This window comes from Stegostoma tigrinum, chromosome 20 (genome assembly GCF_030684315.1).
Source record: "Stegostoma tigrinum isolate sSteTig4 chromosome 20, sSteTig4.hap1, whole genome shotgun sequence".
In the NCBI taxonomy this organism is placed as follows: Eukaryota; Metazoa; Chordata; class Chondrichthyes; order Orectolobiformes; family Stegostomatidae; genus Stegostoma; species Stegostoma tigrinum.
The window spans coordinates 17,875,671-17,901,329 of NC_081373.1; the positions used below are offsets into that span (position 1 = coordinate 17,875,671).

Genomic DNA, 25,659 nt, shown 5'->3' on the forward strand with positions numbered 1-25,659 from the left:
AGTCAGTGTTTGAGGTCCAGTGACCCTCCTTCAGTACTACTTTTGATAGCTAGAGTGTGCAACTTTGGATATTGGGCTGAAGTGAGTGGTGTAAACGTACAACAAAAGAAGTAGTTTCAACTGTGAAAATTCTAAACTAAGAAGGAAAATTGACGTGTAAAGTCTAAAGCAAAAGAGGTGAATATGGCGCCCTGTGAAGGAATGTTGACCATGAAATGTGTCAATAACAAAAATGAGCCCTAAATGTTACTTGAGGACCAATAGGCCTAGGGTATATAAATATTACATTTGATAAGGTTGAAATTTTCAGGCAATGTAATAACAATAATTTGCCACATATGGATATTTTAGCTGAATACCTGCAGGTGTTTCCCATTCTTATATTCAACTTTGGTTTTGAGAGTGAGAGAGCTTAAAAGGCTAACATTGCTGGACTAAATGATCCTTCCCTTTTCTTTATTCTGTTATTGTATTAGCTTGAATGAGCAATTTATTCTTGCTAATGAATCTGAAAGCTATGAGCCCAACCAGTAGTCCAGGATTGAGCACATTGTTTAGACTGGCACTTCCACTGCAGTGCAACACTGAGGGAGCATTGCCTTCAATAAGTGTCATCAGTTCAATAAGATATTGGACGAGCCCTAAAATATCCCATGACACTACTTAGAGGAGAACAGTGAGTTCTTCTTGTGGCCTGACCAACATTGCACCCTCAACCAGCTTCACTAAAAACAAACATAACTAGTCTTTTCATCTTGTTCACTATGGCTGTGCATTGGACAATGAATGAGCAAATAGGTCCCTCCATTTGCCTGCATAACATCAGTGACTGCATTTCAGCAATAATTATGTTTGAAGTGTTCTGACTACTCTTTAGGGATGTGATAATTTCCAAAGTCAACTTATTATAATTTGTTGTATAGAAACAAGATCACAGTTTTTGAAATCGATAAGTCATATGGACTGACTTTGATTCTACAAATGTAGGTGATCAAATTTTATTTCACAAAGTAATTCGCATTAGCTCAAGATTGAGTAAACATTTCAACATGGAAATGGGACAGAACAAATTTCTTGGATAAAGATTCTTAATCCTAAGCATTCACCAAGATTAACGCCTGTTGTGGATGATATTGGTTTAGTTAAATGCATATGTTTTGCAGGAGAGAAAAGTTAAAATGCCATTATGCTTTACCTCTACTCCATACCATTTGGATTGTGCGCATTGATACAGAACTGTATACACCAACTACAATAATGTGGTTGGCAGATGTCCATGTCATATTGCACTCTGATCTTAGCCATGGGGTTTTATATCTGCACGCCTCTAATTCTCTAACTCGATTTCTAAAATGCCAACAGCATGTGTGCATCCATTTTATCACAAGATTAAAAAGTGACCTTTTAACAAAGTTTTGTTTGGGTTACAGTTCTACTGGAGGCACTGCAAATTCTGACTGATGTGAACAGGTCTCTTGGCAGGATTCTTTCCATTTGGCTTTAATGGACCCATATTTGCTTAATAAGTCAGGATCCGGGTTTTTCTTTTTGCTACCTTTTTAGATTGATGTGTACTTGAAGCCACTTCCAATTTGACATAAAATGTAACTGCACTGTTAATCTTATGCTTGACAAAACAAAAACGAAAGAACTGCAGATGCTGGAGCTCTGCAACACCAATAAGAAAATGCTGGAAAATCTCAGCAGGTCTGGCAGCTTCTGTGGAGAGAAATCAGAGTTAATGTTTCGGGTCCAGAAGTTCTGAACAGCATTTGAAGAAAAGTCACTGGACCTAAAACATTAACTCTGATTTTTTTCCACTGATGCTACCAGACCTGCTGAGATTTTCCAGCAATTGCTGCTTTTGTTTTAATGCTTCCTGTTCTTGGCCTCCTGACCTCTTTTCGTGACTCTTTAATTCACCTCGAGTACTATAGCCCTTGTTGTGCTTTACCTGTTGCTTCTGCTTCTATTTCAGCTTTACTAATAGAAGCTCAGTCAACTCCATTTAAGGTCACCCCTTCAACCATGGCAAATATAGTTAAAGGCTTATATACACTTAGACCTGGTAAGTAACAGTAAGTGAAAAATTTCTTTTTTATTTTAAACAATTTATAACATAGAAAATGCAGAATGACAAGTTGCAGTGGCATAGTGGTTATATTACTGGGCTAGCCATCTAGAGGCCTTAACTAATAATTCAGAGCAATGAGTCCAAATCCCAAAAATTAATTTAAATGCATCTTTAATGAAAGATAGCATCAGTATTGGTCACCTAAAAATCAGCAACTGCCTTAGAGGCCAATTGACTTAGTGGTGTCTATCAATATGAAAATGGAACAGAACAAATTTTTTTGACAAAATATCTTGATCCCAAGCGTGCAACAAGAGTAAAGCCTGTTGTGGATGATACTGGTTGAGTTAAATGCATTGATTTTGCAGGAGAGAAAACTTAAAGGCCTTTTACACCCTCAAAAATTCAACCGCATTTTCAACGCGATTGTTGGGGTAAGGCTGAAGATAACAGGAACTGATATGAGATTTAACAATGGGCTGTTATGTGAATGGAATTATGCTGAGTCAGTCAAGTCTGCTACCTGCTAAAACTGCAGGAAATCGGGAACTGCTGTCTGCACCAGATAAAACATACATTTGGACATATCAATGCTCATGTGCATGGATAAGCCCAAATAAGATGTGTATTTGGACACAATGTTCAGGATTAGTCATGAGCATGCATAATCCCAAATAAGGCACACTCTTGGCACAGACCCTTGGGTATAAAGAGCGTGAAGAAATTCCTTTGTTCAGCAACACTTAACATTGTGCAATAAGGTATCCTACATCAGAAGGTGATGTGAAGTTTCACCCTGGCCAGTTGTGAACTCTCCTGGGTAATAACGTTTGGGTTTAGTTACAGAAATTAGGGTAGAGAAAGACGGTGATCAAGATATCTCTAATAGTTAAACGTGTGTGTTATTTGTTAAAGTACTTAGTAAATGAATTGTGGTTTTATAGAGCTGTAAGTGTCTCTGCTGTGTCATCATCTATGTATGTATTGTTGTCTCTCAGAGATGGGCAACATGATGAAAGAGATGCTTTGTATCATTTTGCTTCATGGTTGATCTTTTCTAACTGATTTTTTTTGCTAGTTTTAGATAATAAATCTGAATATAATTGCATTAATTTACTTGGTGTCAGAATATACTGCCTCCTCCCTTGTTGTTTCCCCAGATGAGCTTACAAAATGTTAGGAATGTTTTGCCTGCACTGAATACAAAGCTGCCATAGTTTGTTTCTTTCATTCATTTTTAGTCTTATTATCACGTGAATGTAATTCCACATTTGTTTGTACTTATTACTTTCAATGTTATGAAAATTCTAATATTCTGATTCTCCTAACTCGTCCCTTACTATGGCAGTACAATAATAGATAAGGCATTAACCTAATCTGATTCCTGACTGACGTATGTAGTATGAGAAATAGTATCAGGCATTGGATAGACAGTATTTTGGATTTGTAGACTACTCGTGTATCTAAATGGCAACACGAAGCAGAAAAGTTGCTACGTCACTCCAGGCCAGTTACATTGTGCAAAGTCTCTTTGTTTCCGAGTCAAACAGACGCTTTCAGCTACAAAGAAGTTATTTTGTTCGTTATAAAAATTAAAAACATTTTATTGATCATTAGAATTATTTCTTATTTGACACTGTTGAACTCATTGGAATAAAAGTACAGTTGAAAATATTCACTTGTAACAAAGTATGTAAATATTTTTGAGGTTTGTAGGTTTCAAGATTTAGTACCTGACAGATATTCATTTCATGTAAAATAAAGACCAAATGTAGAAAATTTCCTTTAATGATCCTGCTTTAAGAAGGTTATCTTTCCTGTTCGCTCACTGAATAAAATTGAATGGTAGATTTAATTAAATTTTATTTAAGTAATAACTCTAAAGAAACTGTTTATGATGATGACACTTGAATCAGATGAAATGTTTCAATTTATCTCTCAACATTGTGAATTTTCTAGTTAGTCAATGTTAGCCGCTACTGACTCTATATGTATTAATTTTAGTCAAGAAACAGTACGTTTGCCACAGTTTGGATTTAAGGCTCTTTCTGCATTTTTTTTTTGATGGTATGAATTGTAATCACCATACCAAAACATCATAACTTCTATTTGCAGTTCAATATTTAGATTCAATATTTTTTGTGAAGTGTTTACAGCCACAGAAATATTACTCATGGAAGTTTGTGACGATGGTGCCTCCAGTTTAGACGGAGTATTTAAAGGTGGTTGAAATCTGGTATATTTTTCATAAGATGCCAACTTTATTATCATAGGAAAAAGTTAACAATGGGATAAAAAGAGGAACATAATACTTTATAACTTTAGTCATTAACTAGATCTGCTATAGCTGCATAAAAATATAGCTGTTGACCATCTCAGTAACCTTGTTTGTTCTTTAAATTATTTTCCCAGATTGGGCGCAGCTGGCACCTAGTCTTTTTTCTAAATTTATCCCAAATATTCTTCCCCCTGCTTTGGAATCCAAGCTCTCAGAATATGCTGCTCAAGACCAAAAACTCCAGCGAGAACTGATACAGAATGGCTTTGCCAGGTAAAGTTTAGACTCAAATTTAGAATTTACCTACATTCCAAAAGATTCATTGCCAGTTTGGCTGCTTCTTTGTCTGTGTTATTTGGTTTATCCATCCCAAAAGAGCCGAGAATGTTGGAATGCTGATTGTCATTTTCACTATACTTTTGGATCTCTTAGCATTTGCTGTAGTTAATTGGACATTGTCTGTGCAGTGCTTTTTTATTACACATCCTACTTTGTACATTATCAAACTTTTGTCTGCTATGGCAGTTCCTACTTTCATGGCTGTTTGGTCAGTCTTGAGCTGCCTCCTTTAATTGAGCTGTTTTCCTTGTTTAGTCAGTCAAATCTGAAATGATTGAGATCTGGTAGTGCTCTGTGATGTACTTTTTTTTGAAGTCCTGTTAAAATCCAGCTGCTCCAATACAAATTCCACAATGATCGTCACACAGTGGAAGAATGGCACTTTAGAGCCCTGTCTTTGTGCAAAGGAAGTTCTTTAAGTTTTTTTGAGAAGATTTGTAGCTTGTGTTGTGGATGAAGGTTGTAGACTTCTTCACCAAGCCAGTGTGTTTGATTGCAGATGTTTCATCACCTTGCTAGTTAACATTGCTAGTGAACCTCCAATGAAGCTTCACTGGAGGTGCGCTGATGATATTACCTAGCAAGGCGACAAAAGGTCTGCAATCAAACACACTGGCTTGAAGCTCTTTGAGGATCAGCAGACCCGCTGCCTGAAGGACATTCATTCTGGCACATCAGCCACTAAACTTGTCTGCTATAAAAATACAGGTAAAGGTTTACATGAGCTGTTTTGTGTGAAAATTTCTATTCAGATTCTGAAATCTTCTCGAGCAAGAGAACAGCTCAAATTTGTCACCTGTGGAGAGGCTGCTTCACACGACGACCAACTTGCCTTTGAACCAAAAGTACAAGTTTTGCCTTCTTTATAAGAGCCTTTCAACTGAAGCTCTGAGAATCTTTACTTTGCCTACTCTGGTCAGATAATTACACCTTTCCTTGCAATAACTTTCTGCTTGGGGTAGTGAAGATTTTGACCAAGATTCTGCCAATGCCTATTGTGCTATCACACTAATCTCACTCACAAAGTATTCAGAAGTTGCCCCTAATTTCCTCATTTTTGCTTCGGAGGATCCATCGCTGCACCTCTCTAGAGATTTGCTATTTATCAGATTGTTGGAGCATATTTCAATGGAAAAGTGTACGTGCAAAATTCCTAAATCCTTCCTTCGCACATTCTAAAATTTTTTAAGTTGCGTGTCTCTCACCTCACTGTGTCACATCCACGTCAGTTAAGGCAACTTGTTTTACACTTTATAATGTCATGTGATTTGTTTATAAAGCTAAACCATTGCACACATGAGGCCATAAATATGTTAAGATTGTTGTGCCGTTAACAGATCATTTATTCCAGCAATTTGCAATGCAAATATAATGTAATGGTAATGATAAGGTGAACAAATCAACTAGCATCATTTACAACTAAACTTGACATTGGAATAATTTCTGGCCTATTGTTTACCTTGTTACTGTGTGTAAGCTTTTTTATTCTTAGAAGTATAGAACACATAATTCAAGTTGATATTTGCAACAATCTGACATGAAAACTGCCCTTCCTGTGTAACTGTACAGTTGCAGGATAAATTGTACACAATTGCCATGCTTTTGTGTCACTATCCAGCTGAAATGTCTGCAATAGTACTAATTTTGAAATGGAACATTAAGGTACTTCGGGCAAGTTGGGACGGGCAAGAAATGTTGCCTCAGTCAGTGACATCAATATCCCACAAATAAATAATAAAAACTTCAAAAAAAACTTAAAAATTGCTATTTCTAACTTACTTTGCTATTGTAGTTGTTTCAAAATATGTTTACAGGGAATTCATGACTTCCAAGAAGTGATTACACTAGCTACAACAAAACAGCATGTTTCCAGATTCTGAGAAACTACTAAATATAGTATTGAGATCTCGTCACAGTAGTCCTGCCACCTGTGGTTTACTTTTTTGCTATCGAAAATGCTCCTTCTGGAAGGAGAAATGTAAAAGAAAAACCCCTGTGTGTAGATAGTGGTATAGGTGACATAATTGCAAATACAAGTTCACGTTTGTAAATGTGCTGCTGCTTTACACCACATTTACAACTACAACAAATTAGTTGTAATGGTGGAGCAGTCTCGACGAGTTAAATATTTCTGCTGGCATAATTCTGCTGGTATACCTTGTATCTTACGGGCATGTTCATTCCTCTTTGATTTGTCTGCGCCGTATGTGATGGTAGCACCTATGCCATGGCATCACGTTCTACATGATGATGTTGGATCCAATGGCCACTGTTCCAATGAACCTGTTTGGGGAATACTGGAAACAGAATGGGTCTTTAGTAATAATGGGAACTGCAGATGCTGGAGAATCCAAAATAACAAAGTGTGGAGCTGGATGAACACAGCAGGCCAAGCAGCACCTCAGGAGCACAAACGCTGACTTTTCGGGCCCAGACTCTTCATCAGAGTCTTTAGTAACGTGAGCAGTCAGCATTTGCATCAGACACAAATGACAGTTTAGCATAGCCCTAATGCCTTTACTGCCTTCGTATAATGGACCTTATTCTGACATATGTAACCATGCTATGCAAATACAATAGAAGATTAAGTCAATTAGAATTACTGATATCTGATACCATCCCATCCCCCACATCACCCAAGGAATGCAGCATTACATAGAAGAACATGTTGAGACGTATACTTAGAGTTCAAGATGAGAGGCCCCTGTGCAATCTGTTTTACCTTGGATTGATATTGTGAATTGTTGCCCGTGGATGCCACTTTCAAGGTTGACTGTGATTACTCCTGCTTCAGAGGTTACTGCAATCAATCTACGGCAACAAGTGACATGGACAGGATTGCCTGTGACCAGGATTTGTCTTCTACATAGCTGGACACTGCATGCATTTCAGATGCAATGCATATAGTTACTTTCAGCCTGTGCTTTATAAGTGTCTGATTAATACAGTTGTCCCTTGAAAGGCCTTGCATTTATTCAAAATAGAACCACCTGCTTAGTCAGGGAAAAAAAGCATTTACTATGCCCTCTTGATGTGGTACGAACCACTTTCAAGTTCCAATGAGCATTCATAGTTTGTATGAGTATGGAAGGCAACACAGCCTGTGTTTGGCACAGTGAATTGCAAGCTTAGCCCGATAATCGAGGAAGCCCTTCCTCCCCATGTACGATTGCCCATGTCCTACAATGCACTACCTTCTCGTACCCTTTATACCCTCTGCATCCCAGCATGCTGTGTCCAATCTGCACAGTTAAATTCCCCACTGTCCCAATAGTTACAACGACTTCGAAGAGACCCCCCCCCCACCTTTGACTCATGCTGACCCCCAAGACTGACCATTGCACCCTAGGTACCACCCCTCCCCCCAAAAAAAAGAGATGAGTAACTGGCCTTGTGGTGATCTTGGTGCAGCTCTGCAAATGACTTACTGCAAATGCCTGTTGGTTACACTAAACTGGCAGAATTTACAGTAGCCCATTCCGCACACTCCAGTGATACAGTACCCCTGACTGTGACTATCTACAACAGCCTGTCAACTGTGTCCAAGGTCCTAGACTGAGATTGGACATTGCCCTTGACTGATGAGAGCACCCTCTTGACTTGACCATGGACAACTTTGTGACTTGGAAATTTAGTTGAAGTACATGCAGTGTGTTTACTGCATAAGCTGCTTGGCACTTGGTGCCAATATGACATTAATGGAGCAGGGTGCTCTACAGCAACGTGTTCACACTTTGATCCCTGCTGATAACCGAGCAAGCCACCTGCCTTGTGCCTGTGTTAAATGGCAAGGCAAGATGGATGTTCTCTGAGCCTTGAAGTTCTGAATGAAATCGCAAAGTGCAAAATGACAAGGCTGCGAACATCCAAGTGTACACAGTGTTAAGGGAGCAAGCGAGGATCCCTGAGATGCAGCCTGTTTCGGTTCTACTTGAGTTGGTTGTTTGTTCCTGAGTGCAAAGTGTCCTGTCACAAACTTTATAATGAAAGGTGTCAGTGCATTCAAGTGTACAGTGTTTAAGAACTACTTCCTAAGTAATTCGGTGAGGTGCTATGATAATGTGATGAGTTCAGTATCTATCTAATGTCAATCTCCGTAGACAATGGGGTGGCTTGGTGGTCACTACTTGTGGAGCGTCACATTGCTGTCTAAGGTGTGGGTCAAGAGGAGTGATCTGCAAACTAGAGCTACCAGGTATCGCTTGGACTCTTGTGTTGGAAATTGTTGCTGTCTAGGTTCTGTCTGGTGCATGGGAAGATATGAAGCTGTATATCTTTGAGGTCTAATCTAATAACTGTAAATGCATGCAAATAGGCCCTGTTGCTACTCTCAAGCAAGGTTCTCGTTATCACCGGTCAAATCTTGATTGCAGAATTGGTGTCTCTTTATTCTTGACATCGAGAAACTAACTTTTCTAACCTTGTGATATTTTCCCAACCAATTCTCTATCATCCATGTTGTTCAGGGATTCAATGTCATGACTCCATATGTAATAATAGATTACCTCCATGTGTTTAGGTTAAAGGAAAATGCATAATTACAATTCAGGATTACTGAATTCGTTCTTTACGTGAGGGTTTTGATTTTTCTTGAATATTGGGCTTCCACCATTTTGAAAAGGCAGTGTATTTTAAAATATAACTCCGACACAGGTTTCATTATGGATGTGTCTACTTATGAAGCATTTAAAAATTGATCATGATATGCAGTACTTGTACTTTCAAGATGATGCAGATTACATAACGGTGAGAACAAGGGGAGACTTTGTAGTGTCAGATACCAGATGTGGGCTAAAGACCTCAGTCCTTGTAATTTGTCTTGGGTAATAATTTCATTGCTACTAGTGCTCCCATTTCTGTTTTTCTGTTGCATTTTTTTGACTGCTTTCACTTTTTTTTTATTATTGTTCCCTTGAGCCTTTTGTTGCAAATGACTGTGATTGAATAAACAATATAACATTTCTTTATGACACATGCTAAATGAGGATTTTTTTTAGTTGTTGCTGTACTAAGCTTCAAGTTGTAAATTTGGCTTTGGTAAACATTATTCACTGAAATGAGCTATGTTAGATTTTAAATCACACATCTTTTCCAATTGTTTATCCTCCCAAATATGTATTCCATTTCTCTTCTAAAAGTGCTAAGTCAATAAGCAATGTAATAGCCTGAGAGGGAGCAGTCTAGCACCCCTGGGGACTTCAAGCAGTAAGAGTATAAATGGATTAGAATTTTTGTCAAAACTAGCTTAGTAACTTCTTGGGCTCAATGATCATCTTGTATGCAATAAACAATTGAATGTTCCAGATTATTTCTGTTTGCCACAAATGCAAAGCAATATATTGTTGCTAAAAACTGGCAAGAGCACTGGGATTGTATGATTCTGCAGCCTGAACTTCTGTCAGCTTCAATTACTTGCATTAACCTGTTGAGAGTAGAGATATCCTACGCACAGGTGATTTCAAATATCCTGCTGGCAGCATTTCAGCTTCAGGAAAAACACACAGTATAAGAACAAATTGGGCAGATGGCAGTGTTGACTGATGTGACGTTCCCGGGCCAACAAAGTGGTTTTCTTGCCAGAACCGTTATTGTAATATGGTGCATTCCTAAGCAAACCATATAGAGCTGTGGGTCAACCACTAACTATTTTACAAAGTTCTTCTTTGCACTTGTCTATCTTGCTGCCCCTTTTCAAGACATTCCTTAAAACCTCCTCATTTTACTAAACTTCTGGTCATCAAATCTAATCTGGTTTGATTTGCAAATGGTAGGTGAGGAAGAGCAGTTTAACACAATGAGTTGTTAAGGTTTGGGATACACTGCCGAGAAATATGATGGAGGCAAGTTTAATTGAGATATTCAGAGGAGCATTAGTTGATTACTTAGACAGAAATAATGTGCTTGTGTTTGGGGGTGGGGAGGGAAAGCTGGCGATTGGTGTTATCTAAAGTTCATTTGAAGGGTCAGATCAGACATGATGGACTGAATTGCTTCGTTCTGTGCTGTAACACTTCAATGGTTCTGTGATATCATACTTTGTTTCATGATGTTACTGTCAAACACATGGGCTTTTATTGTCTGGAAGGTGCTATATTAATGTAGGTTATTTCGATACATATGATTTGTTGTTCAGAGGCTTAGTAAAAGGCAAATTGAGATCTGCCTCTGCCATTTATTACAAACACTGTCATGACTAGCTTATTCAGAAGGACTCGGGACCTTGCTAAAGAAGCTGGCTTTCACTGAAGAAGAGTTGAGGACTTTGTTTGACAGCAGCCTCTGTGTTTATTTCATTGTACTATTAATAGTACATCATAGAATTGAGACAAAACTCAAGTACAAAGTTATATACCTTTCAAGTGTGAAGATGAGGGAAGTTCAGTTGATGTAGTTCATATGAATTTTAGCAAACTTTTTTATAAGGTATCAAATGGGATACTGAAGGTTAAAACACATGGAATTCAGGAAAACTTGGCGAGATGGATAAAAATTAGCTTCGTGATAAAAGGCTGCTTAAGTGACTGGAGGCTGGTGTTTAGCAGCGTAGCACAAGGATCAGTACTGGGATGCTTATTGTTTGTTATATGCATAAATGATATAGATGAAAATGTGGAGGGCATGTTAAGCAAGTTTACAGATGACAGCAAGATTGGTAGGGTGGTTAGTAGTGTAAAAGGTGGTTGTAGATTACAGGAAGATGTAGATGGGTTATTCAGATTGGCAGAGCAGTGTCAGATGGTATTTCACCCTGATAAGTGCAAGGTGGTGCACTTTGGAAGAAGAAACAAGATGAGGGGCTGTTTAATGAGTCGCAGGACACTGGACAACTCAGAAGAACAGATGGACCTAATTATTCTCAAATCCCTGAAGTCAGCGGAGCACATGAGTCGGAAAGTTAAGAAGGCATATGGGATATTTGCTTTCATCAGTCATGGCATAAAGTGTAAGAGCAGGAGCTAATGTTGGAGCTGTGCAGAACTTTGGTTAGACCACAGCTGCAGTACTGTCTGCAGTTTTGATTACCTCACTACAGAACAATGCGATAGCATTGGAGGAGATACAGAGGAGGTTCACCAGGATGTTGCCTGGGATGGAGCAATTGATCTATGAGGAGAGACTAGATAGGCTTAGATTGCTCTCTTTAGAGCAGAGAAGACTAAAGGGCCTTAAGATTGAGGGGTATGGATAGGGTGACTAGGGACCAGCTGTTCTCTTGGTTGGGGTGGGAGGAATCAATCACAAATGGACATAGTTTTAGGGTAAGGGGCAGAGATTCAGAGGGGGTTGGAGAAAAAAACCATTTTCACTGAGAAGGCGGTGAAACTCTGGAATACACTGCCTGGGAAGGTAGTGGAGGTTGAAGACTTATAAACTTTTAAACATATTTCGGTGAGCACTTGAAACATCGTAATATTTAAGGATATGAGACACGTGCAGAAACTTGGGATAGAGCACTTTCTTTGCTAGCTAAGTTGGTGCAAACTCAGTGGGCTGAAGGGCCTTTTCGGCACTGTATGACTGACTGAAAGAGTAAAGATTTTAAAAATTGTGATTGTTTAAAAAGACCTAAAATCATTCTAGAATTTCAAGTAAGTATCATTTTCAAATAAAGGATATAAAGATTGTGCAAGTTCAACATTCCGTTGTTTAACCAACCCACTGTACCTGAACCTTGTTCACCCAGCACCACTTATTCTCCACCTCATCTGTACCTCTTCTTCAATTAAATGGAAGTGTGTCTATAAGAGTAACTTGTATCCCACCTAACTCCTCTTCAAACATTCAGTTTGAATTGAGAGACCGCTGTCTCTAAAATGCCTGTTTGATTCTCCGTGCTACAACATGAGGTGTCTGTGGTTACATAGATAAAATAGGAGTGAAAAGTAAAACATAGAAGAGCCAGAGAGAAACAGACAAATGAAATGAAAACATAATGTCACAGTGAGAGAAAGAGAAAGACAGTTATAAAATTAAGGTGATTGCTAAATGAAGGAGAGAATTCAAAACAAGGGACAGAAACAAGTGTGGAATTGGAGGAGATAGAAATGACTTAATTCAAAAACTACTTTTTAACGTTCCCATTTGACTTATTTAAATCAAATTTGACATAAACCAATGCCCTTTAAATACAAAGGCAGAGGATTGTGGAATACAACTCCTGAAGTCTGGTTAAATACAATGGAATCCCATAAAACACAAATATTATTTGACATGCTGAGTCATTTAATCAGCACCTGTGATAATTCTTCCTGCCCAAAAATATTTCATTGTACATGATCATCTTTAGCAATTGAGACGCGTGAATCCAATTCACTAAACCAAAATATTTGGTGTACCCGAAATCATGCCCCCACTCGAGCAATGTTAGTAATACTAGGCAAAATTAATAACTAAATATCACAAACAAGCTCCAAACTTGTGAATAAGTGATCTGAAAAAAAAACTTGTTCATAACTTGCTGTCATTGTCTTTTCTCAAAAACTAAATACAAATTATTTTTTCTCCAAGACTGCAACTGTAATACCTAACAAAAGTTACATACAGGTGTTACTGTAGTGTGTTTTTATTTCTATTAGCAAAACAGCTTGAATTGTTTCAGTCCCAAATATTTGAAGATTTTAACTACTACTTTCCACTTTCTCATTTAATTAGAGGGGATCAGTCACGGAAAAGAGCTGGAGAGGAGCTAATGTTTAGTAAGTGATTTTAGTTTTGCATGTGTTTTCTCAAAGCTTTTCTAGTAACATTGCAAAAGTATGCTAATTGAATGTGAAGCGTAGTGTTTGGGAGTTTCTGCTAGATTCCATTGACTTTTTTTTCGATAAATTTCAATATTGAAGAGTTTCAGGGATAAATCACATGCAGCGTAAATGGAGTTTTCAGTCTTTTTGCCTAGCTTAAATGTACACCTTGCTATCAGTGTGCAGAAAATCATGGCCATTGTTCTTGAATGAACTAATAACCATTAGGAGTTTTCACATATTGCGTCTGTCTGCTGCCTGTTGAAGGACTCTTCATTCAAAGCTTTTATATTTGTAACTTCAGTAATGAACTGATTACTGCCCCTCCCCCTGCCCCCCGTGAAGCTAGTAAAGGTTCTGTTTAGTTTGTTTGTTCTTTTCAGCTTTTATCAAGTTTCTCTCAGGTGATGGATTAGCCATTAATAAAAATGTTTAATTTTGTTACAGATTAATTTGTATGAATAAAGCTATCGGTTACGTATCACTCTTATGTAACTTGAAGAATATTTCCTAAAACCTATTATTTTAAAAAGTACATTATTATAAAATGCTGCCTGATTGCAATAGTCCATGGAAGATTTTGGGTTGGATTTTATATGAATAGAGAAGCCTCGTATTATGGTGATCCGAGCCAGAGGGCAATTTTTGAACAAGGGGCCAATAAAGGGCTCCCTCTGGGGGCCTTGTCCAGTTGAGGACAGTAGACAGCTTTTTGATGTTGAGGGTCAAAAGGAGGCCTTTTCAGACTCTGAGATCAGTACCTCCACCATCAGATAGGAAGTTGCAAATGCTGGTAGGGAAAAACAGAGGGCACCTTGAGTAGGAGTTGCTCTCTGGAGAGTTCATGCTAATTTTTTTTTAAGTTGAGTGGAGTACTGCTGCCAGGAGAGCACCTTCATTCCTTGGCCTCAGCAAAGGGTCTGTATGCTGGGTGGAGAATTCTGTAATGGGACCTTTACCGGAACTAATTAACTCCACTATTTGTGAGCATTCTTTTTACCTGTCCCTTCCCTTGCTCCTCGTCCTGAATTCTTGAAAATGCCTGAAGGCAGGATGCTAGCATGTTGGCCATGAGCAAGGAAGAGCAGGTCCATTGGCTTCGGGTCTCAACTCTGCAAGTGAATGAAAATTTGACCCTTTGTTTACATGTTGATAAATGGAAACTTGATTTTTTTAAACAACCTCTTGAAACTAGAATAATTTGGGCCATAGTTTGTACATGGATTGATAATTTCAACCAAAGCAGTAACTCCTAGTTGTAACTTTACTCATGTCTTAAATTAGTTCCCGGCAGAAAAATGGTCATTTAAAAAAAAATTGCAAATGCTTACCTTTTGTGTCCTGTAATGATTGTGTTAATCCAACAATTCTGATTCTGTCTCTTGTATTTTAGATGGGTCAGCATCAACATCATCATGTACAAATACAAGGGGATTCAGATAGTGAAAAACTGAAGACTCATTTTCTCTTGCCTTGGAAGAAGGACAAAACTGAAAGGCTCTTAAACCATGCAGTGAGTCACACATGGAGTGGCATTTGCTGAAGTTCAAACCTATTTTACTCTTGCCCTCCCCTCTTAAGAGAAGGACTTGTCATCTTTTTAAGTTTTGTTTCTGAGGATCATGCTGCTAACAGACTTGGGAATACTCTTTGCAAAGGCTCATTATATGGTGTGCCTGGACTGGTTGTATAGTGTAAAAGTTCATGTTGAGTGAACTTCAGCATCTTGGCAATGGTTTCCGAATGGAATTTAATCCTTTTTTGCAAGAAGCACAGTTTCCAGCAATCTTCTAGCATGCTAGCCATTTTCATGACTTTTAATCATCCAAACACCCCGATAAAGGTGCTCCCTGTTCTGCCATGTTGGTCAGGGATTTTTTTTTTGTCTTTGTTGAATTCCTAAGTGTTTGTTCTGTATAAACAGGTTTTGTAACTTTGTCTTTACTGTCCACATCAGTTAGAACATTCTTCTGTCGCAATCACTACTAAATCTACTCCAATTGCAACTAATTTAACTCAGTGGTTTCACAATAGTGAGAAATCATGCACATCCAAATGTGAATGTATGGTGAACCAGGGATGTTTTGTTTAAAAAATCTTGAGAATTCATTGTTGGTAAAGGATTAACCAAAACAATGTATGCAGCAGTAAACATAATTAGTCTTAAAACCCAGTCTATGTACACAAAACCTCACTTGCATCATTTTCAGTGAATGTATTTTCTATTGAATACAGTATCACGCAATGTTTATGTAACAATCAACGAAATAATTAATATCCCACTATACCAATTCTGAAGCATTTTACCAATTTTACTATTGTGACATATTTTGCTATTGTAGGTGTCTTGACTGCATGAAGACTGCCATTTTTTTTAAACCTTATTCCCCTCGCCTATCATTTTGAATCTGGTTAATTAAGCAGGCGTTAGAATGTGAAGTAATTTCTCCCTCATACAGTTGGTCTGCTTATTAAATTTGAGCAGTTAATGTGTGGTTACATTTCTACAGTTGTTTTCAATATTACGCGCTGCCTCATTGTGAAGGGCATGAATTTTTAGGACCCAGAAGGAAAGGACAAAAGCACAAGAGGGAAGATGTTCCAACAATTTCACATTCAATAATAGCACGATATTACTCTTAGGGGTAACATTCGAAGTTGGTTCAGCATGACTGTAAAAGCCTCAGCAAAAATGTGAGAGAACAAATAATTGTAATTTTGGGTTAACATTGGGCAACTTTTACCCATCTGGCGAGAGCAGTTATTTCAATTGTGCAATAAAACCCAAAATTGGTTTTGGTTACTAAATAACACTTTTTTTTGCTTATTTGTGTAACTATTTTAGTCATAACTTATCTTTGTAGCCTTTAATTGGAGTCTGTTTCCATAATATAAAGAATGCAATAGATTTTTTTTATCCATGAGTGAAATGTTAATGGTAAGGTGTAACCATGAAAATCAGTGATAACCCATGGTTCTTGTAGAGTGTAGAAGTTCATTTAAATTAACTTATTATCTGAGTGTTGCAAAGTATAATTTCTCATTCTACAAAGCAATGGCATATGACTCCTCAGCAGCCAATCTAAAGTGCTTTTCAGGTTTCTTCTTAAGGCCACTTCTGTAAGTTAGAATACATACTTAACGTTTTAGATGAATCAACTGTTAATTTGAAACATAGTGATCTATTTCCTAACTCTCAACCCTCTTGGTGACTATAATAAAAAATTGGGCTTCGTTGACAAAAAATAGAATATGGCTCTCCACCTTTGGTTGAACTGATCTTGTGGCACTAACAGACCAATGAGAGAATGTTCCCCCAGTTCCAGATTCTTATGAAGTGGCTAATAATGGCTCCAACTATTTTTGCTTATTACTGAGAGATGTTTATGATTGTTTTAATTCCAGTCCTTTCCCTGTCCTTTACTATTTTTATGGATTTTCCATGCTTAACTGTGATGAAGAAATTTGATTAAAGATTTCCCTTTAGTCTAATGCACTAGGTGCCAACAGAGCTGAGATCCTGAATGGTGCACACTGTTTTCAGGGGCTTTTGAGCAAGCTGGCAATTTTGGTGCAACAGTACTGCACTTCTGACTGGTCCTTCAAAGCCACTTTGAATTTACTATAGAATTTACAGCATCAGAAGTGGCCATTTAGCCTGCTTGGACAGCCATTGTTAATGTTCCACATGACCATCCTGCTATCCCACTTCATCTAACTTCAAAGTAGTTTCTAATGGCTTTCCAGCTCATACGTGTGACTAGCTTCTCCTTAGATGCATCTAGGCTATTACTTCCTTGTGGAGCATGTGTCTCATTCTCACCTCTCTTGGTAAAGATGTTATGCTGCCTCTTATTGGTTGGATTTATTGGTGCCTATCACGTATCTATGCCCATACGTTTTGGACTGACTCAGCTGGGGTAATGAGAGACATAAGTTTTCAGTCCTATGACGGAACTGGTAAACTTATTTCAAAAAAATGGTTAAAAAGACATTAGGGGCTTAATTGTAGTCATTTTATATTTTTCTTCTGTACAGTGATGGAGAGTGTAAACATTTAAGTATCCAGCAGCAGTGTCTAATTTCACATCATGCACACCATCAATTTAAAACACTTACTTGCATTTTCATCCTGGAATTATGGCCATCTGTGCTGATACTGCTATGTAAACTCAATTTTTTTTTCCTTAAATACTTTTACTATTTTGGGTAAACTTTTCAAAGAAAAATCTTCTAATGTACAGGTATACATTCCAGATATATATCATAGTGCTTCACGTAAAAGTGGGAAATAATGAGGACACCAGTTGACTTTTCTGTCTACTGAGATGATATTCAAATGGAAATAATTAATTTTATAATGCTGATGCCAGTTTCTAATATTTATGACATTTGGTTAAGGGAAGGGGTACGATTTCCATAGTTATGTTCTTTGTACTGAAATTATAAATGGGTCTTTAAAGAATGTATTTGTGATTTTGACCACTTTCTGTAGAATTTGACAGACTAAATTAGTTGCAATTATGAAATCTTCTGCTTGGTTCAGATATGATAGAAAAGCTGTTAAAATTCATAATTTGCGCAAAGCAATTTTTTTAACAATGTACAATTAAGAGTTGAAATAATTTGACTTAGTTACACAGTTTCTATGCATTAAAGCACGATAAGGATAGCAGATAGATGAGGTGATTCATAGCTGACCATAGCTTTCAGGTTGGCTTGCACACATGTCAGAGCAAGTTCTAAGTTAAAGAGTATTAGTTTCTTCTAACCTATGCAGCGTCAGCTTGCGTTTCACCATAACCCCCTCAGGGAAGACTCAAGGCTGCAGACAAAATTTATTAATATGCTAAAGGTTTCTCTGTATTTAATTGCTGGCACAGTTTTGTCATTCTTTCATCCCTGCTGACATTTTCATTTATCAAGCAGATGCCCAGTAAGTGGCATGAAAAGGCAACCTCTTAGGAGACAAAGACGCAATGGCAGGTTTTGCTGAAAAGTGTCGCTTTAAAAAGACATTCTAAATGCTATTATCGGAAAAGTATATTAATAAAAGTTTTTATCTTAAAGATGTCAACAAAAGACCTTCGCTTATGATGAAATTTCATGACCAAATGTTCAATTATTTCAAATAATTGCCAATTGGAGCTCTGGTGACCAAGCATCAGGAACAGAGAACAGAAGTTCAAATCTTTCAACCAGACACAGTAGGAAGCATTAAACAAAGTTTGAGGATGACAGGAGAGGATTGATAATAGGCTTTCATTGTATATCTCCCAGTGATTGCTTTGAGTGACCCTGGTAGTTTCTTATTGCCAAGTTACCTACTGCATTTACAAAAGACTCAATATTGAACCCTTGCAGTGAAAATGAAAGTGGGGTATTGGTGAGAGAAAGGGGTTGCAAATGGAGATAGTGCGCAAAAAATGAGATATATGGACATATGTATATATATTAAATGTATTCTGACCTTGGTTGCAGCTTGAATTAGTAATGTTCTTTTCAATTAATGCTTAAATTTCCAAATTTATATTCTAAAGTTTATTTATGAAGTTGTTCCCTTTTCAATGTGAGTTGTTCTGCCAAAGGTGGTTGCAGGTTACAGATATGGTGCAAGGAAACCAGCAGTGATTTAAGCAGAACAGTCTATTGACACTATTTTGAACGGTTTAAATTCCAAGATTACCAATGTAAAAATTGTAAAGCAGTTTATATATTAACAAATTCAGATAGGCAGAGTAAAGCTTATGCATCATATGTGTCCTGTCATATGTCACAACTGGCTTCACAAGTTTCAATGCTTCTCACCTACTATGTACTTATCCAGGAAAAGTATTTAGCTTTAAAATCCTAATCCAGTTCAGAAAGAAGATAATTCTGGAAAATGCCTTTCTGACCCCAAAGACAAAGGGGTAACAATGTTTGCAAAGTAATTTGTTCCATATTACACAAGCCAAGAACGTTCCGTAAATTATCGTGATCTTCTTTAAAAAGAAACACATACTAAAATCTAAATGCCTTCTGAGAAGCTTAGTTCACATTTAGGGCATGTAGTTACTTTTAAATAAGTCTGTTTTCTGCACTTTTATAAGGAATACTTCAACCTAAAAAGTGAAGTACAGTATCTTCATTGTAATATACATAGCTGTAAACACTTATAGAAAACTTGACTGATCTTCACCTGAACTGCTTTATAAGTATTGAATGTTAAAATAATTTTAATTTCACATTTCTCTGGAAAGATGACTGTATAACATACCCGTGTTTCTACATTCCCTGTCAGAATACCACGTCTGCAGATAGTTGGGCTATATTGTATATTATTGGGAGATCCACAATGCAACTAATGCTTGTCCATGTTTAACTTACTCCAAGTGAATAGCCTTAACCCACTGGTACTTGATTGGTACATAGCACCATTGGTTCCTGGAATATCTGGTCATGTTTTTATTCTGGACTTCTGCACCTAGACAAAATGGGCTGCGCTCCTGTAATTGTGAAAGTGCTTAATTGGTGCAAGTCAGAAAGCAGACTCCAGGTCGGAACTACCTTTTTACTGGGGAGAAAAGAACTCTTTTGGAGTGCCTCTGCAGAGAACTAGATTGGGCTCATTCCTATTCCCAACTGATACTGAGCCTTGAATTCATTGCAGAGATGTTGGTTTTAGCTCTAAAAAGGAGGCTTCTCCAAGGGTTATTGTATAAACATATATCAATTAGTCCAGACCTAAATGTACTGGATGCAATTTCTGACCTGTGCTCGATTTACTGTTCAAAGTTTAGGAGCTGTTGGAGAGCTAATATACTAGGACCTGAAGAAAGATTAGGGAGTTTGCTCCTGATTTGTTTTGTGGCCTTACTAAAAATGGACATGGGATGAGGGCAGAGTAGGACTTTATCTAGTACATTTCAGATCTCAATACCCAGCTGGTACTCTAGATACAGACTCTCACATGAAGAATGGTCACTCGATGAACACCTGAAGGCCACAAATAACTAAAACCCTTTGGCCAAGCGAGGAATCAACTTCAGGATGGGAGACAAGAGGAGGATAATGTGGAATTGGCCTCTGTTGGAGGGAAATACTATTCTTCCTAAAATGTGTGGGCAAAGAGATGTCATTTTAACGTGTTTATTTCAGTATGGAAACTTAAGAGGCCAATTGAAATTTCATCACAGGCAGAAGTTTAATTTTGCTTACCTTTTTCCAATAGATGTTTGTGGACAGAATACACTGAATTGCTTGCCTATGTTCTTTTGAAAATATATTTTATTGTATAGATAAAATGATTGTATTTTAATTTTGAATGCAAACTTTCTAATCTGGATATGTTCTTTAATAAGGCACTTTAAGTAAATTGGTACAATTTTTTTGTTTCAGTTTATCGAGCCCAGAACACTCCTTCCTTCCACAGATTTTCAAGGCTATTAGACTGTAGGGGATTATTAAAACACCTAGGAGATTGCAACATTGGGGCTTAAGGGAGTATCATTTTTTCTCATGCTGCATATTGCAGTTAAGTGATATTCATTATTGATGATATAAGTTGACTGTCATTTAAAACTAAAAGTTAGTCCTCTGCAGCACATTTTTTTTACAAAAGTGCTCAAGCCTCTATAACAACGTTGGAGCAGTTCCCATCAAAATCCTGTTTTGAGTACTTTGTGGGGTTACTTAGTGTGTCTTCAGATAAAAATGCTGCTGTAGTATTGTGGTCCTGTTAATGTATTTTTGAATATGCTTGGAGAAAATAATTGCAGGCAAAGAAGAATGTTTGAGTTTACTTGGTTTCAAAATGCAACCTGTAGAAAACAACAAAAGATGATTCACTTTGAATAAAATAAATTTAAAATTAAAGTGATACATTGCATAAGACAAAATAATTAAATTAATGTTTGCACTAAAGTAAAGTCATACTATATGGTAAAGTCACTTATTTTGTTAAAGGAAAATTGATTATTAATTTGGTATTGGATGTCTGAAATGTGATCTGCAGTACCTTGGGTGTGTAAGCTCTTTCAATAAAAAATATCCAGTTTGCTGCACACTTTCCAGGATTTATTTTTATACCCTTAAATATTGAAAATAACGGTATTTATTTTTATTGTCTTAATTATTTTGTGAGACAATAAAAGTTTAGGTCTTGATTTTGTGCATATAAAATTGTAGCCTTTGATCTGGTTGTGTTTTTTTATTTACTCTTCATTTTCAGTGGCTTTTTTTGCATTTATGACACCAATATGTATTCTAGTTTGATCAGGGGCCCTCATTGATTTAGTATGTTAATTCTGTATAATTCTTGTGTTACAGCTAAAGTTCCATCATATGTCATAAAACTTATCAAGCTGTTTTTTTTCTGTGGAACGCCCAACTGGAGGACTGTCTTGATTTTTCATTTACTCCATGTTTGTTACAACACATTTCCCATTGCATTGTGTGAAATATTACTTAGCTGGCTGAAATCTTATGACTAAACAGTATTGTAAATCTGAATTAAAATAAATACCTGTTGGAATTCAGAATTATTTCATTATAGCAAGGATGAAATATCTTCCCACTTAAAATGTGACTAACCTGACTAACCTTTCTGTGGCAGAAAAAGTAACTTCATTAATGTAATATAACATCTGAAGGTGCTTTACAGGAGCATTATAAGCACATAAAAAATAGGAATGGGAATAGATCCTTCAACCCTTTGGGTCTGCTCCATCATTCAATGAGATCATGCCTAGTTTATTTCAATATCTGTTTCCTTAACTATCTCCTTATCCCATGATGTTTTTGATACATAAGTTTATCAGTGTCAGTCATAAAACATGCTCAATGACTGCAAAGGTTGACCACCTTCTGAAAAAGTTTTCCTCCTCATCTCAGTCTTCAGAGTCCCATTGCTCATTCTGGCTATGGTCTGACTAAATGAAATTACCTCTCACTCTTCTAAACTTTAAAATAAAAATATTGGCCCAGTCTATTTCATTTTCCTCTGGGACAGTTCCTCTGACCCAGGAATCAATTTTGAATCTTTGTTACATTCCCTGTATGCTAAGTATGTATTTCTTTAGAAAAGGAAACAAAACGTGATATTTCATTTCCTGTCTCACCAACAATCTCATAATTGTAGGAAGAAGTCTTTGGTCCTATAATCAAATACTAAAAAGCAACACATGACTCAGGTACTGAATTGCTTGTTGTGCTTGCATATTAACACACAAAACAAGAAACACAAATCCATTTGAAGTTCAACATTTCTCAGCATCTCGCCATCTGAGAAATTTTCTGTATTTCTATTTTTCTATCAAAGTGGATAACCTCACGTATTTCTTCACATTCTATTCCATTGGCTAACTTCCCGCCCACTCATTTGACTGTTCTAAAGTCCCTTAAAATGCTTTTGTATCCTAACAGCTCTCACACCCACCTTGCTTTGTCTCATCCCAAATTTGGATGTATGGTTAATCCCTGTATCCCAATGATTGATATACATTGTACATAGCTGGGACCCAACCACTAATGCTTTAGCACCTCATCAGTCACAGCAGTCAATCTGAAAATTATCTATTTGCTTTTTCTGTTCATTAACCGATTCTCAATCTTTGGTGCACTGCCATCAAATTTTATGAGCTGTAATTTTGTTTTCTAGCCTCATGAAGGACCTTATCAAAAGCTTTCTGAAAATTTTAAGTATACTACATCCTCTAGTTCCTCCCACTCTCTTATCTATTCTGCTAGTTGCATCCACAGGAAAAGTCCAAGTTAGTTAAGCTTTTCATAGTAATTACTGTTAGAGACCATGATTTTTTTTTCTTGATTTAGATAAGGGAGTTGGAGTTAAGAATTGAACTTTAAACAGTAGCTTGGTTTTTAAAAGAAAGACAAAAGACTGATGTTTGCTTGTAGGAATTGGTCTGGGAAAATGTTGCAGGTTAATTATTGCTCTAAGAACACTAAGTGAACTGGCACAGAAGTAATGTTATGCTCAGGGACTGGCAGCTGGTTGGATGTTGGATTGGTCACTCAGGGAAGGATTGGTTTGCCAGCACCAATCACAAAGAATGTGGAAAAAGAGAAAAAGTAGAGCGAACTGGATTGTGGGCAGGAGGCAGATTTGCTTCGACTGGGAAATATTTTTGGTTTATCTTTTTCCCTAGTTACTCTGCTAATGTCTCCCTGTTGAAATAAGTAAAAAGTCTCCAGAGGTCTATGGAAGCTCTTTGCATTGACTAGTGACTTCAGAATTCAAGCAAGATGTTCAGTCTGTGTAATATAACCCAGCATCAAAGGATTTCATGAAGACCTGATACTCATTGTCAAAATGATTACCAAATTGTAAAATTATGATTTATTTCTTTTCAGCTTATTCCTTAACTGTGTGTGTGTGTGTCCGTCAGTGTGAGTGGGGGAATTCTGTATTCAAAGAAGATTGAGCCGAGATCGTAGATGATAATTAGATTGTCGTGTTGTTCATCTGAGTTGTGCTGAAGTTACATTATTAAATTAATAATTTTGGTTGAAATTATAAACTAGGGAGCTAAGATTTTGTTATCTATAGTGTCTGGTTATAAACAATTGTGCACTCTTAAGGTCATTGAATGTTTCGATTTCACTACGTTTTGAATTTGTGATAGTGCGGCTGATATAATTTGGTTTGCTGTCCCCGTATCATAATAGAAGTTATTTGTAACATTGATTGCATAGGTTATTAGGGCTGATGGCCTAAAGGTTGACCAAAGAAGTAAGTTATAAGGCACATCTTAAATGATGAAACAAAAGTAGGACTGCTTTTTTTTTGGGGGGGGGAGCGTGGGGTGAAATTCCAGAGCTTAGCGTCAAGGTAGTTGAAGGAATGGTCACTATAGATGGCCTTATCAGACCTGGAAATGCTCGGTAGGACTGCAGATATTTCTGAAGTTTGTGAGGCTGGAAATTACGACCAAGAGAATGTGGAATGAATCCATGGCGAGACTTAAGGTTGAGAATTTTAAAATTGAGACGTTGCTGAGGTTAGATTCTATTTAAGCGCAGTCAGAATTGTCAGATGAGTGGAACTTAGTGCAAATTGGAGCATGGCCTGTGGAGTTTTGGATGAGCTCAACTTTCTAGAAGAGAGAACATGGGAGGGTAGCCAGGACAGCTTTCGACTAGTCAGGTCTAGTGTTAACAGGGTTGTGGTTGAGGCAGGCATCAATTTATATGATGCCATTGAGGTAAACATAGTCTTACTGATGGCTTGACCCAGGTGGCTGGATACTAACTTTCAGGTAAAATATGAGACAGGTTCCAATTTTCTAGCTCAGTTATGGTAAGGGTTTTGGAGCTGGTGGCTGGAGAATACACTTTGTGGTGGGAAGTGAAGACAATGACTTCAGTCTTAACAACATTTAGTTGCTGCTCACAATGCGTCTGCAGGTTCAGACATGATATGGTGAGTTATAGGTGCATTTGCTGATTGTTTACCATGTGGTGAATTCATGTATTGAATTCTCTTTCAGTCTTTTTATCTTTTAATTACCATTCCACATTTGCCATACCATGAGTGTCTTATCTCCCTTTTAGTTAATCAATTCTTTTTCTGTTGCTTTTTGTCCCTCTTCCCACTTAATACTTTATTCTCTTTACTCTCCCTGATTCCCATGACCTCATTCCCATTTATCTTTCTGTTCCCATCACCCCCTTTCACATTATCTATCTTTGATTTTTTTATGGTCTTTCCCTCGCCTACAATCACCCATTTTCACTTTTAATCTTCCTGTTACTCATCCATTTCCCAGCATTTGCACACTGAAGTCTGAATGAATTCCCATGTTTCATAGGTGTATTTTATATTAGCAAAGTGGTTCACAAGTTGAGATCATTAAAGTCGTGTTTGAAGCTGTGCTAAATGCATCACTTTGAAGCTGGGTTTGAATTGCACTTATTATGGTGAGATGATCATAACATAAATATCATTTCATATGTCTGAATGTTATTAGCTTGTAATTAAAAGGCAGAAATCTTGAAAATGAGCGTGATCTGTAGGAGCAGTAGAGTGCATTGCACCTGTTTCCTTCCTCATCAAAAGCACAGGCAATAATATAGGTACTTTTGATTATAATTCTCCACATCCTATTGAAATCTAGTTTTGAATGAAGTCGGACATTTCCACTGTCACAATACCAAGGCTCATTTCTCCAACTTTGCCTTCTCATATTAACCTTTTTTTCCACTTAAGTGCTGAGATCACATATTTA

At 37.2% G+C, this 25,659-nt stretch overlaps 1 protein-coding gene across 1 annotated transcript in view; it reads left to right on the plus strand.

Annotated features, from left to right (window-relative positions):
* cacul1 (CDK2 associated cullin domain 1) overlaps window positions 1-21,919 on the plus strand; it is a 76,427-nt gene extending 54,508 nt beyond the window's left edge. Inside the window, exons 6-9 of the mRNA XM_048551021.2 lie at window positions 1,979-2,068; window positions 4,487-4,625; window positions 13,344-13,387; window positions 14,826-21,919. Of these exons, the coding sequence (XP_048406978.1) occupies window positions 1,979-2,068; window positions 4,487-4,625; window positions 13,344-13,387; window positions 14,826-14,875 (323 nt within the window). The 3' untranslated portion in view covers window positions 14,876-21,919. The remainder of the gene's footprint in view (window positions 1-1,978; window positions 2,069-4,486; window positions 4,626-13,343; window positions 13,388-14,825) is intronic.
* Window positions 21,920-25,659: the final 3,740 nt, after the last annotated feature.